This window comes from Phaethon aethereus (assembly GCF_964289735.1).
Source record: "Phaethon aethereus genome assembly, chromosome: 1".
Taxonomy (NCBI): Eukaryota; Metazoa; Chordata; class Aves; order Phaethontiformes; family Phaethontidae; genus Phaethon; species Phaethon aethereus.
Window position 1 is genome coordinate 215,723,388 of NC_138575.1, and position 18,633 is coordinate 215,742,020.

Consider the following 18,633-nt stretch of genomic DNA (forward strand, 5'->3'; position numbering starts at 1 on the left):
TCCATGCTCATCCTCCGAGCCTCTTTCCCCATCTTTGTTAATTTGTCAGAGGAATGCAGCAACCACTGTAGTGAGGTCTGACTCATGCTTGGGCAAAGAAGGCTTCAGAGATGATGAAAAAGCCGTTTCATTAAAGACAGAAAAGGAGATGTGCCAGGTTCCAGGAGCCCTCCCAGGAATGTCCTTCCTGCACCCAGGTGGATAAAAGGAAGACTGATAGGAGTGCAGAGGACCCTCTCCACACTCACCAGAAGATGGGAGTTGCAAAAGAGAGAGATCTGGCTTGGAACAGAAACAAACCCTCTTTTCCCCACCAGGTGTAGAGAATCTCAACTAATGGGTAAGATAGGGGCTTCTACCGTCATCAGGGAAGAACAGATGGAATCAACGGGAAAAGAAGAAGATGGGAGAAGCAAATTTCCTTCTTCTGAAAAGCATTCTGCACAAATGTCAGGTCATGTGTAACCTTAACTTTGGAGACCGCAACGCACATGAATTGCCCATTTGCTGCGGGTGGAGATGGCTTTTGCCTCTCTCCGCTGAAAGTCATTCCATCAGTCCTGACTCCCTGTAAGCTGTCAGCAGCCCTGCTGAGCTGCAGGACAGTGCCCCGGAGCAGAAAGAAAAGGAGGAATATCCAGAGCGGCTCCTTCACTTCTAGAAGGTGAGGCCATCAAAGAGGAGGCAACTGAATAGGTTTCTGAAATTCCTTGTTTAAAAATAGCCTAGGCTACGATAATAACAGTAATTTAGTTGGCTGCTTGTTTTTGCACAACTGTCGTTGATGCTTACACTCAAACCTCACATTAAATTAGGAAATGGAGATAGTTTGAATAGCCTGACATTTCAAATATTCAGGCAACCAAGGAGATACAAGATCCTTACATGGATTTTTCCTTTTAAGCTTATGTAAAGGAAGTGGAATATACTTAAAACAAAAAGAAAACTAACATCACAATAATACTGATAAGGTTCATTTAGAAGCCAGAGTTATCATTCATTTAATGAAGACTGGTTAGCTCTATTCCTAGGAGGAAGGGAAAGAGAGGCACAGTTAAGTTAGAGACAGAACTTGCACGTCTGAATTTCGGGTACGGTTGCATTGTATTCAGATTTCCCTACACAACAGGGATTCAGAAGGCATCTAATTTCTAACAAAGCATTTAACTGAATTAGCGCTTTCGGAGCCGTGTAAGAAAAACCTCCATAGCAGCTCACAGGCGCGTTAGAGCGGCAGATCAAAGGATTCTGAGCTTACTGCACCATCTAGTGCCAAGCGTGGGAAAGTGCAATCAAATGATTTTAAACTATTTTTTTATTACATTATGTAATTTTTCCTTTAACAGATGAATAAAACACAATTTCATCACCTCCATAAGTTGAAAAGTGCATTTATCACCTTAATATGACAACTCCTACGAAACTTCTAGAATGTTAACATTTTCCCAAATGTTAATACAGCCACCTAACTGAAAACTTCCTGTAAAAATTCTATGTTTGACATTCAAAGTTGCTGAGGCTCTTGTAAATTTTATCTTCTCCACGATAATAAGCAGATCAACCTTTATCAGAAGGTTGCAGCTTTCTAAAATTAAGCATTTTCCAGAACGGAGTTGAGTGTACAGGAAATGCTACAGGAAGAAAAGTAGCAGAAAAGTAGAAAAGCAAAGTTCATGCAAGAAATCTGAAGTTACGAAAGTAAAAATCACAGTGAAAAGAGGCTTCAGTTTTCAGCAGAACTGTTCTTGCTCATTATTATCTTCTGAAAGGAATTAATCTGGCTAGTGCACACTAGATTTTAGGTATTCAAAAGGTAACAAAACATTATTCAGCATACAAAACTAGTGTAAGGTCGTTAAAGAAAAGTAACGAATAACGACAAGCTCCACGAGGATATTTCTGGACTGCAACAAACCACATAATCTGGAATATGAAATTACAGCCAAGTTCTTCAACAATTTCTATACAGCAACTTGATAGTACATTTGACCCGCAGCACAGTACCGTGTCGGGCATTTTGAATCACACATGTCTTAGAAAAGATGGGCTGACTCCTTCCATCCTGAGGGTTAAAAAGTCTTTCAGGAATCCCTGGAATGTTTTACTTGGAGATGTACACAGGGGTATAGGGAGGCCCACGGTTTCTCTGCCTGAACTTCAACCATCCGCAAAACTTGTTGCTGTAACGATGCAAGCCTGTGCGCAAGCTGTCATCTGGCTGATGGATGCACACGGAGACGTTGGCTGGGCGCTTGGCAGCACGGGCGGGGTGACGGTAGCAAGTAGTCTACCTGTGCAGACAAGGTACAACACCTGGGGGTCCCAGAGATGGCCGTGGGCCCTGGGCGGTTATGGGAGCTGGAACCAGCCACCCTGGAGGGTGGTTTTCTGTTTCCATGGTCTTTCCAGATTTCTGTTCAAATGAACACAAACATATGGAAACAAGCAATTCTTCCCTCTTCCAAACTCAAGTCACTTAGGAAAAGTGGTGTGATTAAGATGGATATGTGGCTTGGCCTTAGGACAACACTTTGTTTCCAAAGCATCTTAACTAGATTATTTTTACGCTCAAACATTTTTCTTTTATGTTACTATTTTGAACATAAAAATATTGGGCAAATCACCCTGTCATCAGAGAATTTTGCAGCCACGAAACGCAAAAGACTGCTTCAAAAGTTCTTTGAGAGGTGCACCCCAGTGCTGCAGACCCCACTGTGAAATTCAGGCGGCGAAATGCAAAGTCAGGCAGTGACTTAACCCCACGCAGCCAGACAGCCACCCCTCGCTCATGCAACGTGCTTGCCGGCTGGGTGGCTGGACAGACAGACAGTCCTAGTGACACAAGAGGAGACGTGATCCCTCCCTTGGTAGAGGCTAACTTGTGACTTTCATTTACACACATTTTTCCAAATGCTCTGACCTGGATTCAGAAAACTGGAGCAGAACGAGTCAACCTTTCCAGTGCAAACAGTTCTTGGTGGAGTTTCCTGACAGTTTTATCCCACTGCAATTGCCAGTGTCTTCTCACTCCCAAGATTAGATTTTTCAGGCCGTGTTTGGACCCCAGCATTTGTTCTATATCTGCAGAGCAAGACTCCAGCAGTTCCACCTCTCACGCAAGGCAATGAAATATTTAAATTGCAGGCACGCTTACCCCGCAACTCTTTAAAATACAGTATTTTACATTTCCCTACGAAGGCACACTATGGGTTGAGACTCAGTATGCCTGAGATTTACCTGTTATTCAGTGCAGCCGTGTTTACACAATACTACTGAGAAGAGCACGGAATATTTCATGATATCAGACTATAGGATGGAAAGTCTATAATTCAAGACAACAACCAGTTCTCATTGGATTTTGGAGAGTTTGGAATGTTGTTTCTCAACTACGTGGAAATCATGGCAACAAAAATATTCTAAACAGGGATTTCAGTCATTTCCCAGAAACAAAAGTGAATCCAAAGCAGCTATTTCAGATAGGAAGAGTACCACAGTACTGTGAGCTCTAGCAGAAGATTTACGCCAGCCTCTGGAGCTAATTCTCTACTGAAGGTTAAAAGACAGGACATAGACTACAGGAGAAAGAAAGCAGGAACTTCAAAGCTATCTGAAGAGACAAATTACTAAATTTAGGTGAAGTGGAAGGCACTAAGTGGCAGGCATCTGAAGGAAAGAAGGGAAAGGAATAGAGTCAAAGACAGAAGTCCTTAGGGCTGAGGAGGGAACTTGTAGAGGACATTGATTTCCGAGAGGAAATACTATACAGCTCCTCTCCTCCCATCACTTTCAGAAAACAGCAGCAGAAAGCAACTTTCTCCTGTCACTAGAGAAAATTAGACTGGAAGCTGTTTTAAGGCAACTGTAGATGTCTGGAGATACCCTTCATCTCACTTCACAGTAAGCTTTTTATCGTCATTGCTATATTATTAGCTTCGATCATGCAGCCTTACTTGAAAGTCTCCATCTGTGAAGCAAAATACCTATTTTTGACTTTCATGAATAAGAAGTGCCACTGTAACCTTAATATTCAGGGAGCCCCAGAGGAGCAGGGATGTTTCCCTTCCAGGCAAGAAATTGCTTTGTCTGTGATTGTCCCCTGAGGTTACACAGAGGCCACATGGAGGCAATCCCTTCCAAATAACTAAGTAGATCTACTTCAGCATACGAAGATGTATCACTGCTTGATACTGTCGGCTTCTGCAGGAGAAATTAAGTAAGCAACCTGGAAAGCTGCTAAAACATGAAAAGACAAATGGCATACAAACTACACACAGGAACAACAAGAGCAGAGGACAAAGATCAATTCATGTGGCTATTCCATGAAGGCTCAATGAACACCAGTTGCATTCACATCAGGCTTTAATAATAAACATTTTCTTTCACTTGTAATCGCACTGTAATGGCTCTGCTAGGCAAGCGATGCCCTTTTCACGGGCTTTGAGCACCAGAAGGAGCAAAGCCCATCTGCCTTGTTTGTTGCTTAGTTAATGACTTGAGTAAAACCATTACCCAGAACATCACCTGTAGTAAAAATATTCTTTTTTTCCCCTTCCCAGGCCTAGTAGAAAATAAAAAGTAAATTTATCATGTTCATCACTCCATCCATGCTTCTTTCATTAGAGAACTTCTAGGAACACCTTCAAGCTATTGCAGTCTTATTAAAGAACAAAGGTAATTTTCAGAAATGTATTTCTTTTTGGATAATATACAGGTTCACCATGAAGATAAACATTGTTTTGCCCAGCAAGGTGTATCAAGAGGACACCAGACACACATACAGAAAAACCTTCTATTTTTTATAAATAGTTGCCTTAGTTAACAGAGAGATGTCTCTACATCACTCTGAATTGCAACAAAACCCACAGAAAACAGCAAGTGCTTGAGTAGTAAAGCATCTGAATAGTGGTAAATGAGCTCGCTTTTCGGGCATAACTTATGACTTTGACGTAGCATTTTTGAGAGACGCAAACCCCAGGATTCTATCAGATGGTTTCTGAACAAGGACAATCAGGAAGGGAAGTCTGCCATTCCAAAATCACCATGATATTGAGGCCGAGAACCTTCATTATTCCTTTCTCAATGTATAGAAAAAAAGGCTCATTTGCCAGGAATGATCTTTGCTCAAGCAAAAATCTCACTCAAATCCAAAAGCTCGCATCTCAACCCAAAGCTTTGCCAATTAAACCATCATCTGTTACACTGCAGCGAACCTTGAAAACTCGACACAGGACAATCAATCTGCAATGACACCTTTCAAAAAGCAGCTTATCTCTTTGTACAACAAAGTAAGCTTCCCAACCTCTTCACGCTAATGTTTTCTCATATTTGAGGACCAAAGGCACAGTGAATAACAACCCTACCTTCAAAGGAGAAATGTGAGACTGTAAGACATATCCATGGACATTCTCTATTTGAGACAAGTTCTTCTCTGACACATGAACAAGCTCTGGACCTCTCACTTCGTGGGTTAATCGAGGCAAAGTATGATCATGTGGAGCGTCCTCATCTTGATAACGGTATTTCTAGAGAAAAAAGATAACAAAGAAGAACAAATAAGCTTTAAGGAGGCAATACACATGCATTAATATAAATATGGGATAAAAGATAAAGTATTAGTCATTGGACAATATAACCTCCCTATTTCCTAATCTGTTCTGGAGACAATACTTCATTCTTTTTTCAACATTTCATTAAAGAGAGAAAATGTGGTATATCACACTGATACACAAAACTTTCACCATCATACTGGCAAGGGCTGATAATGAAAAAAACAGACATGTTGATCGGCTGAGCTGTAGCGTCAGCTCACGTTTCACAGCCCCACATCAATAACCGCACTTCCATAGCCTTTCTCTGCAAAGTATTTGAGTCATTTTCCATTTAGCACCATGTACCCTGAAGCTGGAGAGCACACGTGCACTTCCACAGAGCCACAGTCAGGCAGAAGATTACTCTCCAGTAAAGTTTTCTCCCACCCTGAAGAGCAACCAGGGTGTGAGGTGCTGTGACCCCCTGCTCCACGGGGAGGCAATGTGAGAAACAGGAGGTAAGCAGCTTCTCCAAGATCCAAAACGAAGCTTGTAATGAGAAGGAATATGGCCCTAATAATTAAATTAAATTGACAGATCTGTCCCTTATCTAGAATCCTTTTTAAAAAGATGCCATCCACTTGGCTGAGGAGCCCAGCTGTGCCTTGTGGTGGGGCCACTGGAGCGGGCTGGAGCTGCGCTCGGCACGGGGCAGCTCCGACCTCTCCTCACAGAGGCCCCCCCACTGCCAAAGCCTCGCCATTTATACCCCACACACGTGCACGCCGCTGTTTTCGGGGAGAACACCAAACAAATGCACGTGGCGTAACAAAGTGGTGGGGGCTGTTGAGACATTACAGCAAGGAAGAGGGGGAGGAGGAGAGCAGAGTGTGAATCGGAAGGGGAGTTCATAGGTCTTCAGCAATAAGGGAGGGGCAGATAGTGTCATTGTAAATGCCATTTTCGGGTGACAGGTATATGTTAAAATACTGGAATGAGCAAAATCAAAGACTAAGAATTATTTGGAAGGCCATATAAGAAGTCTTAAGTTCAGGTATGCTCACAAAGACATTGCAAAGCAGACAACTCTGCTGCTCCTCCATTCCACTCTGACCGCTCAGCTCTGGGCTGTTATTTCGTTTGTTCATCCCTCCAAAGGAAATCATCCCAGTTTATTCCTGCCTTCACTCTCATGCATGGAAAGGGTTCAGCAGTTGCCAATTATTTTCGGAATACACACATGACATGATTTATTCTCTTCTTCCTTTCTTGGATATGCCGGCAACCCTCCACATACTCACTTTCAGATAACATAATTAATGACTCTATAAAATGACTGGCACCAGACAAGTATTATTTGGGCAAGAAGCCATCAGCTTAATAGATGGTACTCCAACCAATGTCACATTAAAGGCTTGGCACACAGATCATTTAAGCCCCAAGCAATCAATTATTTTTTGAATCCAGTGAGTACTCTTTCAAAAAAGACGACTACTCAGAGACACCCTTTTTAAAGTGAGTCATTCGCTAAACGTGATTAGGAGAAATAACTGCAGAATACCAGAGTCATCTCATCTCCCCAGGTAATGCTAAAAATGAAAATGTCCAGCGACAGCTCTCCAAAGAGACAAGACAGCAGTGGCAGAAGCCATAAGAAGCTTTGGCCAGATCGTTTTTGCAGCTTTACAGTGCAAGAAGCAGTGTAAGGTGGCATTCAAGAGAGAATATCTCTTTGACCACCAGTAAGTCCTTTCCCCATCACCGCACTGGACTGTAGCTGTTGCATGAATGCGAGCCAAGGCCCAGAGGAAATTGGCTCACCCTGAGCCCTGTGATCCCAGAAATCAGAACACTTCCATGGATCTCCACTGGTAGACTTTCCCATGAAAACCTATGCTTTATAATTAAAATTGATCATTTCATCTGATAACTGCACATTCCCCTAAAAAATTCAATAATATCCATGTTCACGTGCCATAAACTGGAAAGTTGACAGAACAGATTTCCACTTTTCCATTTGCCTTTATCTCTCTACCAACCCAAGCCCAGCCTTTTCGTTCTTCACAAAGGACGAGCCTAGAGCATTTCTGGGTCAACCCTGTTATGTTTTTGCCTCATGTTCTTAGCACCAAACTCACTGATTTTCATACATCTTTCCTCCCACAGCATCTCTTCACTGAAATGCTTTCAGCTGTGAACCAAAACAGCTTGACACAGCAAAAAGCCAGTGGTAACGCTGAAAATACCAAACCCGAATAGAGACTCTCCTGCAGAAACGTCTCATTCGTCTCTACCGCTCTGTTCTGATGGTGTCCTGCAAATGTCCTTGAAATTACCCCATTCCCTAGAAACCAGAGTTTTCTCTAAGGGTTAATTCAAATTTCTGGAGGGAAAAGCATGACTGCACGGAAACGCTACTCTTCATTTGACAAAAGAACAGGTGGATGTCTTATGATAATTAAATTACAAATCAGTGCCTGCTGCTGACAGGGTATTGTACGCTGCCAACTAGCATCAGATATTTAAAATCCTCTGTAATTACCTGTAATGGGGGAGTGGAGTGTGCTGCTGTGAATTTTTAATATGAACGTGCCTTTTTATAAGAGATCATTCTCTCTACAATGTGAGATTATTACAGCATCCCTGCTCCTCGCATTGTACTATTTAAAGGAGCATTTCTAAGGCTGTGTTTGCCAAAGAGTTTTCAGCTAAACAGGGCTGAAGATAGGAATCCAGCAGAGGGTAATGGGCAAAAGCCTTAAACTTGAACAAAGTCAGCTCTCAAGAAAAAGAATAAAAAATTGTGAAGTTACAATATAAGTTACGGTAGCCAGACTACTGCACTGGCACAGGAATACGGATGTTCACAATGAGGGTGGTGAACCACTGGCCCAGGTTGCCCAGAGAGGTGGTAGATGCCCCATCCCTGGAACCATTCCAGGTCAGGCTGGATGGGTCTCTGAGTGACCTGATGTAGTTAAAAATGTCCCTGCTCGTTGCAGGGGAGTTGGACTAGATGGCCTTTAAAGGTCCCTTCCAACTAAAACTGTTTATGATTCTATGTTCTTACAACTTACTTTTGATACACTGTCAGTAAATCAAGACAGTTTGGAATTTGTAATTCGATTTTGGGCCAGAGAACAGTTTTTTACAGAAGTCCTCAGTATTATTGCAGTTACCATCAGTTTGCTTGCAGCAAACGCAAACAGAACATTTCAGTTTAGTTCAACTCAAACTGATCTGTCCCCTAAGCTGCTGAATGTGGTCCTACTGGAGTTGCGATTGAAAAGCACATGTCCCTGTTCTTCTCTACACGGCTCTTTGGCTGGACCACACTCTAATACATCACACATTACTTCTGCTTGCAATAGGGGGGCTGCAAAAGGAGGGAGCGAAGTGTGTTACAAGAGTCACAAGGCTCTACAACATCCTGTGAAATAAGAGCAGCCAGTGAATTCTGGTCTAAAGAGGATCTAGACCTACAAGACGACACCCTAACGTGCAGAAGACACAGAGGCAAAGTGATGCTGCTTCTCACTCAGCTGAAGCTTTATAGTAGGTACAGCTTATAGATGTTAATGGTGGGAAAACATACCACGAGATGACAATCCATTCATGAGTGGATCCTGCTCCCTATCTCTCTTCAAAGCCAGTCTGTTAAAAATACTCTGGCTAGCATAATATTTCTGTCAAAGGAAACAATTAACAATACTACTCATTTTAGCTCTTACGGATCAGCGTTTCAAGTCTCAAATGCTATTCCTGTTTTACAGTCCTCCTCAGGAGGGGCCAGACTTCTGTACCTTAGAAGATACAGGTCTTCATATAACCCATATAACTTAGAGACCACGGGGAAAGGAATTTCTGCAGAAAATTTATGACATGAGACAACGACCTCTTACAGATCCAGTTGTCCCATTGCAATCTGGGGATAGACAAGGTATACAATTGGGTCCCAATGTTACCTGCTCCTTACGCCTCGGTCACTTGCCTTTTCCCTCAACACAGGATTTGAGCCGCTTTGCAACACCCATGTAGATTAGCCCCACACCTAGTCACCTGCTGCAACCTTGACATGGGAGCTACCTTTGAACAGGTCGAGCGTCACCCCCCTTCTGCATGATATTAGGTCCGGAATTCAATACACTGGATTTGTTCACAATTTTAGCAACAGACAAAAGCTAAAACCATCATGGACTTGGTCCATTTAGCCAAAAGTTTAACCTGCAAAGTCCCATTAAAGAATGTTAGTGCCACCTTGTTTTAGTTTTCTGCTGAGTTTTTTCAATGGTCTTCAATGTGTTGAATTTTACTGGAACTGTGCTCCAAAGACAGCAAATTTCAATGTCACACAGATGAGTTTCGTGAGAAAACAAACTTTACAATTTGCACACACAAGTCCTTGGGCACTCATCCAATCATAAGTAGAAATAATGTTACTCATCCAACTGATTGCAAACGAGCAACACAGCTTGAATTCTGAATATTTGCAATCAATCTATAGAGTAAAAAGAGAAAAAAAATACTCTTCTCATTATATAAAATGGAAGAAATCACAATCTGCTTGCCAAGACTGTGGAAGTAGATTAAGAAGCTTAAATCATTGAATAATTATACTTATTGTGAATTACTTGCTCTTTTGCTTATCAAGTAGATTTCTAACAAGCTTGTCACTATATCACAGCAATACCTTTCATCCAAGAAGCCCAAAGAGTTTTACAAGTGGTAGTCAAGTCTAATAACATCCTGTTGAAAAAAAGTATGTGCATCATCTAAAGGTGCATAAAATTAGGCGCAGAAATACAACAACTTGCTCAAGGTCACAAAGGGAATAAATTAATTAAGCAGTGGTAGAGCTTAGGAGATTTTTCCAGTCTGCTCTTCAAGCCCAAGACCTAGTGCAGCTCCACTGACTTTGTTAGTAATAATAATAATTATTATTATTATTTAAAAGTAAGGTTGTAGGTTGTGATTTATTTTTAGGTTTTGATTTTTTTTCCCCCCACAAATGTTCCAGGAGACAGCAGGCTTTCTAAGGTTAGGAATTAGGTTTTTCTCTGCGTCAGTGTGATAGTGGAATTTACATTGTGCCATCTCTGAGAAACACATAGTGATTTTTAGAAGACAAGAGGTTTCCGGTAAGAACCAAACTGTTTCACAGAAGGGACACTGTCAGCACTGAATACTGACAATTTGCATAGCTTTTTCATTCAGTACAACAGGAAGTTCCCTTTTTTTCCGGAGGGAAAAAAAAGCAAATTCTTCTCTCAGTTTACCAAAAGTAGCAGGTTTTTGCCCATAGTAGGGAACATATGTTCAGTTTATAAAAAAATGCAAATACAATACGGTGGACCAAATATGTTGTACAGTATTATCCTCATCTGTTTTTTGAAACCCTAAATAATTTGATTTTTCATGGTGAAAGTGAAATGGACGTTAGCCAAAGGACCTCTTCCTTGCATTAGCTGGCCGTAGTTGCACCTTTCGCTCACAAGATGGCACAATAACCATCGAGATAAAGCGAATTCTCACTTTGAACTATGAAATGTTGGAAAAAGTAAGTAGCTATACAATGTCATAAAATTTCAAAGGATTTTTACTTTGAACTGACCTGGTACAACGCTATTAAAAAAGAGACGGCAATCTTTCAGGGTAAGTACATATCCACAGGTTACGAACACATACAAAGCTGGAAAAAGTTCTTAACGGTTCGTACAAGCGTCAAAAGTTACACGCAACCTATTGGGCTTTGCAGGCTTTAGCATGAACAAAAACACTATGTATTGACAAGATTGAGACTGGCCCAGAATGCTGCATTCCTCAAGGAATTCTAAATCCTAATTAAAACCGCCTGCATGCAAATCTGTACCATGAGGTATTCAGCTCCATATGCTGCATCGCGTTTTGGACCTGTTAACAGCATCAGTTTAGCCCTCTGGAGGTTGCTACTTGCTATCCAATAATTTAAAATAGATTTTTAACTTCAAGCTTAAAAAAAGACACTCTAAGAGGGCGGCTTTGTTAGTATTAAATGGTGAATGTGGCTGCAGACTATAAAAATTAGCAACTTAAAAAAAAAAAAAAAGTCCAGCTAATACTGATTGTTTATCTAAGTGGAGCAAAGGAAAGACGTGGGTGAAACCATACAACTTATCAACATCAGGCTGTAGCCACCTCTCCATCCCTTTGTCCTGCAATAACTTCACTGGCATATTCCTTTTTATAGTTTTCAACTCTTCCCCTCAAAATGCTTTTTTTCCTGATACATCCACGTTCCCACAGCCGCTACGGAAGCCTTCATGCCTCGTTAGCTCCCTCCTTCACGCCTCCTTTCCCCGCGCAGCTCCCGGCGCATCCCTACAAGCACCACGTCCCCACTCCCGTTCCCCGATCCCTCCAGTTCTGCTGCTGCAGTCCCCCAGCGTGGAGGCACCGAGCCTCACAAATTCTCCTTTTCCACCCCTTGCCTGATCTGAAGAACAGCTTCTGGCACGGGGCAGCTGTGCTGAGGTTACTACTGAGCGTTTGGAGAGACGGAGCTGGCAAATGCCACCCGTCGCCGTGTCTCAGTTTCCCTGCCAATAAGCCTGCAGTGGGAATGCAGCACGGCAAAACAAACACCCTGGTTTTATATCAGAAGATTGCAAAGTAATCGTGTCCTGTAAGAAATAAATACTCTGTTATTATTATCGCCCGAAACAAATAATACAGAGAAACAAACAAAAATCACAGAATAAATGCCTTCCCCCTCATACATTTTCTGTACCAAAAATACAGATTTTCAGTTAGTCCAGCTTTGCTTAGCACACGACAGAGCAGGTCGTTTGTGTTTTGCAGCTGAAACCCTCTCCCTGCTCTTCACACTCGGGTGCCCTACTTATTGAATTTACAAAAAAAACAGGACTCCTCTTCTTAGTGCACACTGCTGGTGACTTCTTCACAGTTGTCTTAACTATAAAAAATTTAAAAAGTCATTTGTATTGCTTAGTTTTGCCTGTATCTATGTACTCATTTAAAGCTTTAACTATGTATTTTCATTATATTATTGCCCAATGCCCTTCTGAGCACCAGACAGGGACAGCACCTGTTAAGTTACTCCAGGATAACCAAGATTATCCCCTAACTCTGTTTCTTAGCCTTCATGGGTCTTGAATAGATGTATTTTGGCCCCTCAAGCCTGCCCAGTTTCATAGTTCTAATTTGGGACACTGCTTGGCTATGTTAGCACCCGTCGGCGGTCACTGTGGAGAGCTCGCAGGTTGAAGGGATACTGTGAGACTGTGCTAATTCCACTGTTAATTATGCTTCCCTGAAAGTCCGACTGAAGGGAGTCTCTAGGGAGCAATAGCCTTTCCCACGATGCCCATGACTTCATCTTATTCCCAAGTATCTCACGCAGCCTCGGAGTATAGTTTTTCCTGACAGCAGTGCTAGGTGTGGGTCATTCTTCTACATCTGTCTCCCCTGTGCAGCCCTGGTCCTCCATCCTGCTCCTTTACTTGTACCGAGCAGAGACTGATCAAAATTAGGGTTTTTTTAGAGGTTTGTTTGCACCTAAACTATGCACTTATGGAGCTCCCAACCTCACAAACAGGTGAATCAACACTAGTGGAGGAGGTAACACAGAAGAAGGAATGAAAAGTCAAGGAGGAGCAGAGTAATTCCTTGAGACAGCATTACTGATGAGAAAAAGATACATGAAAATATTACCCTGAGTCCTTTCGTCTCCTGGTTACATACATAACCCAACACAGGGAGCTTTAGATGTCAATGTTAAAATAAACTAAGGAGTCTATAACGTGCAATGGAAAATCCAAGGAAGGCTGACGAGATTTCTCTAGGAAAGAGAAGGAACAGAGAAGGAATAGAAAAACAGGACTGGAGCAAACAGGGTTAATGACCAAAGCTCAGGTGGTACAAAGAGAAAAAACTGAGAACTCCAGCATCTGTGCTGCTCTGGTGCTGAAAAATACTCGTGAAACCCCTAAGGAAAGCATTTGCCTTATGTCTCTCTGGGACTAGTTTGCATAGCAGTAGATGCTCCCAGCAACTACCCATGTGGCAGGGGCCTGTGGCTCTGAAGACGGTGGCCTTGCCTGGTGCTAGTTTGTGTAGGCTTTCCACCTGGGGTTCTGGAGAGTCGTTTTAAATTTGACCCTTTCCCTGCTCACATATTCCTATTTCCCAGACTTCTTGAATATGTGTTCCCACTGATACCCTTGCTTTTTCTGTGGTCCCAGGCCTAAATGAAATCTCAGAGGAAAACTAGACTCTGCTTTTCTTAAGACTCAATTCGTAGGTTAAAAGAAAGATAAACCCTCAGAGTAAAGTGCTCAACAGTCAAGGAAGCATGATTTCCTTGTGAACCCGATCACATTCACTGTGCAGACAGTCCTTTGGGAATTAATTGTGCATTGAAGGACACAGGAATTGTGTGTCTGTGGGATTTCAACATCATTTCTTACAGAAATTGGACAAAAGCTATATAAAGGAGGGCCACAAAAATGCTCCGAGGGCTGGAACAGCTCTGCTGTGAGGCCAAGCTGGGAGAGTTGGGGTTGTTCAGCCTGGAGAAGAGAAGGCTCCGGGGAGACCTTACTGCAGCTGCCAGGACCTAAAGGGGGCTTATAAGAAAGATGGGGACAGACTTTTTATCAGGGCCTGTTGCGATAGGACAAGGGGTGATGGTTTTAAACTACAAGAGAGCAGATTTTGACTAGATAGAAGGAAGAAAATTTTCACCATGAGGGTGATGAAACAGTGGCACCAGTTGCCCAGAGAAGTGGTAGATGCCCCATCCCTGGAACCATTCCAGGTCAGGTTGGACAGGGCTCTGAGCAACCTGCTGTAGTTGAAGATGTCCCTGCTCACTGCAGGGGGTTGGACTAGATGGCCTTTAAAGGTCCCTTCCAACACAAAGATTCTATGATTCTATGATAAAGCAAAAGGATGCTCTAAGGCTAAGACAGGCAAATGCTGGTGTAGATAACTGTTTCTCATGACACCTTAGGCATTTCACAAAACCGCTTTCCACAGGTGTAGAACTGAGATATTCCTCGCTTTGAAAGGTCTTGGTAGACACAGTTTTTGCAGCAGTGCTGAGCATCAGCAGCTTCAGCTGAAATCAGGGGGAGTTGGGCTTTATGCAGAAAAAATGTACCTCCAGGAAGTCAATCTCAGGTGGAATTGGTATCAGCTGACATTGGCCACATAAAACTTAAACTTCTGTTATAAGCAGGTCGACCAGGTTCACTTGCTAATAACTGGAATATCACAATATTATGTGTTGTAACTGTTCACTGAAGGCACTTTTTTTTCTAACTTGGATTGAAGACAGCTCAGGATTTAAGCATTTTGAATGAGATGAATTTCATTCTTGATATTGCAAACTGCACACAGAAACTACTGGACTCATTTGATCTTACTTGGTTTATCAAATGAGTAAAAGTTCTAATCACACAGGGATATTGTGCAAATAAATTCATTAATGTTTATGAGACACTTGGATATTGTGATCAGGCCTGGTATAACAGGAAAATCGATGAAAAAATTAATGATTTTGCAAATGGAGCACAGTTTGAACTGCATGCATTAAATAATGCACGGATACATATGTAGAATGTAAAAAGCCATATGAACTACCACTCCACACGACTGAAAGAAGCAGAGAGCCTGCGAAAACAAAAATAACTGTGTAATTAAAAAAGTGTTTGAGTTATATTATAATAGTGCATTACAATATATGGCCACAGAGGGCCTGCAATAAAATTGCTTAGACCATCTTAATTCTTGCATTTCCTAAATCTGAGTGGTTAACTTTATAACCCTGCCATCCCTTAACTGTTCTTTGAACACAATGTATACACACATAAAAAAACCTCATAAACTTTAATAGCATTCCTGCTTCTATTGTGAAGAAGGTGTAGAGATAAGTACCGAATTTTTCAATGTTTGTGGAAAACTGGCTGTTCTTAAATAAAAATACAAATGTTCTGTGTGCCCAAACTTGAAAAACAATCTCACTGTTGTCATTCAGACGAACCCAGATCATTAGCTCTGAAGATAATCTTCTCTTTACACCAAACCAATTTTTATTGATGCTGGAAAAGTTATTACGAGTCTCAAATATCTACCCTTTTTATCAGTTCCCTCTTACTAACAAAAGGATGGGTTTAGTACATTTTAACTAGGTGTTCAACAGGTCAGCAAAACTCATTTGTGTCAGGTGACAATTTGCATGTGCTTGACACCCTTAAGAGTCGAGATCAACATTTCTAAAACAGGGCACTTACTGAAAAAGCAGCTTTGGACCTTTGGGTCCTTCTACAGCCTTTCAGTACCGCACAACTGCGGCAAAATGATCTGCGCTTTCAGGTACTTTAATAAAGCGCGAGCGGGCAAAGCAGCTGTCGTTATAAACAGAATACGGAGAAACATGAAGCCAGTGAATGAATTCCTGAATAGCCTCAGGAATATTTGCTCTCCTGAGGCTACCACCAAAACCAGTATTTCCACCTTTCCACCCATCCACAACCAGCCTAGTTCCTGATCTAAGGAGTTTATGGTTCCAGGGGAAGCTCCTTCAGCTCACTCGTCTGAGGTAAAGCTACTCCCAGGTGAGGAGCTGGGCAGGAAGAGCGTATCCCATTGAGCTGGGATACCTACCTGCAGGTACACCGAGTTTAATGAATGTGAAAATCTCTTGGATTTACATCCTTTGAGCTCACAGAGGGAATGAATCCACCACTCCTTGGGCCATACCTTACCTGAAATCAAGAGGGAACAGCTTATCATCATTTCTATTTATTCTATTTAAAAATAAAGTAACAAAGGTATTACACCTGCATTTTCTGAAGGACCAAGGCAATAAGTGGGTCATGGTGAACAGAACTGCAGGTAGCTAGAAAAATTGCAGGAAAGGAAGGGATATATGCACAGGTTTTGACTTCCTGTAGAAGACTGCTTTTAGACCTAGGCACCGAAAATTTGCCGTTGTCTCATTTGAAAGGTAAGCATTTTTCGCATTTAAACTGACATGTGAAAATCAGACGGTGATGACTCTGCTGGATGGAGACAATGTTATTTTGGGATGTCCTTCCATAGTCATGTTAGAAGAATAAGTGCATTTTTTATTTTTAAGTGATCTGGAGCACTCATGTTATAAATAAGCCAACTGGGCCATCAGTCTCTGCAAACATAAGCCATAAATCTATGCCTAAATGATCAGGCACTTGTTTTGTATGATCTTACAGTGTATATCTGGCAGGGTTCGTAATGTCTGAAAAGTCCTTTAGAGCTGAAAAACGCTACAAAAATCCAAATTTATATTATATGAGGTAGAGGATTCTCTGGGCACCAGACAATGATTTAGATGGAAATTTACTACCAGTCCATTGGATTTTCTTGAAAATCAAGATTCTTCTTGTCTTAACCTGGATACCTCAAACTTTATTGCTTTTGAAAGCTATTGCCTGACTCTTCTGTTGGGTACAACTGTTATGTCTCACTGTTGTATCTGCCTGTCTTCGTGCTGAATTCTACCATATTTTCCTCCTTTCTTCTCGGTGAGGTTTTGCTTCCCTGCAGAAATCAGGGAAGGTTGAATGCTTTAAAAGGTAGTCAGGTTATCTCTGAAGCAATAACAAATTTCTTTCTTGTAGATTGACCTTACCAATGTTCAAAGCCATCCTTCTTTGCAGTAACACTAGCTTAATTAAAAGGTTAAATCCCTACTGCATTCACTAAGAAATCCTATTTGAAAAAGTCTAGATAATGTAACAACTTTTTTTCAATTTCTTTATGTTTTCAGCTGAAGGAAGTAAATATCTTTTATAATATATCATGAAGAAAAGAAAATCTAGATCCCTTTGCTCTCAATGACTTGCTTTCAGGAAGGCTGCATAAGTGACTGTCAGCTGAATAACAATGTCATGGTACATTTTCTGTTGTTCTTAATTATTAGAAAATGAGGACAAAGCAAAACCCATCCTGGTTAAAATTAGATTCAGCCCAGATCATAAGGCAATCATGAGGCGCTGTTAACTTTGAAATGAAAGACATTATTATAAAATGATACCCAAAACAAAATTCACAGACAATCCCAAGCAAATAGCTTGGTCTAGACACAGCAGTTTTATTATTAGGCAGAGAGGGTTTTTTAAATCCTGACACAACAAATGGATTGATTGATTATATAAATAAATATTTTCCAGAGGTTTATATATTCAGTGGGCCAAATCCTCAGATCTGCAACATCCATCTGCAAATATGGCCTATTTAGAGCTATTTGATTATCCATTTTCCATCTTTTTTAGTACGTAAGTGCTAAAGATGGATAGTCAAAGACCTATATCTCTGTCTGTTTTCTGGTGAAGTAGCAATGTAAACTTCCCAAAATAAAAGTTCTTTAATAAAAACCACATCTTTTTCTCTGCATAAGCCACCTTTACAAAAGCAGGCGAGTCATTCTCCATTTTCTGTCAATCCTCTGCTACTCAGATGATAACACCAACAAGGAAAACAAATTTTTGAGTCTGGAGCTGTGATTTTCTGCTGAGGAAAAGAAATGCTCCCTGGGAACCAAACTGAGAGCTACAGCTCTTTTTTATCTTGACAATGAGAAAGTGAGCATGACTTTAACTTGTTGTTGACCTTTGTTGCAGTTGGATCACTGATCTAAAAGTCAGTGGCTATATATATAACATCATTCACATCAAACTATCATGTATAGAGTGGGAAAAACACATTTTACTATTTATAAAATGTCTCTGCATGAGCGAAGTTCTGTAAACATTAATCACAACCGTTGGAATGACTATTCGCACCAGGAAAATGCACCTTTTTGAGTGATTCATCTCATCCGCGCAGCTCTGGAAGGGGTGGCTGCCCTTTAATGGTGCCAAGCGCTCGACACTAACTACCCGAAAGCCGAGATATTGGCACTGGTGAACCTCACCCAGAAGCTCCTCTGGCTCTCAGACCTTGAGATAAACAGTGGACATGTGCTCCCCCTTGGGAGGTGTGTTTATTTTTTGGCACAGCGACTTGGCATTTTGTCCTAATTGCTACGTGACTAAACCAAAGTGAAAACTGCCTGTGTGGGAAT

At 41.5% G+C, this 18,633-nt stretch overlaps 1 protein-coding gene across 4 annotated transcripts in view; it reads right to left on the reverse strand.

Moving 5' to 3' along the window:
- Positions 1 to 18,633, reverse strand: part of DLG2 (discs large MAGUK scaffold protein 2) — a gene marked incomplete at both ends in the record, with an annotated part of 787,463 nt that overhangs the window by 577,755 nt on the left and 191,075 nt on the right. For all 4 annotated transcript variants that reach the window (XM_082013954.1, XM_082013953.1, XM_082013952.1 and 1 more), the window contains one exon: positions 5,361 to 5,522. In XM_082013954.1, the coding sequence (XP_081870080.1) occupies positions 5,361 to 5,522 (162 nt within the window). The remainder of the gene's footprint in view (positions 1 to 5,360; positions 5,523 to 18,633) is intronic.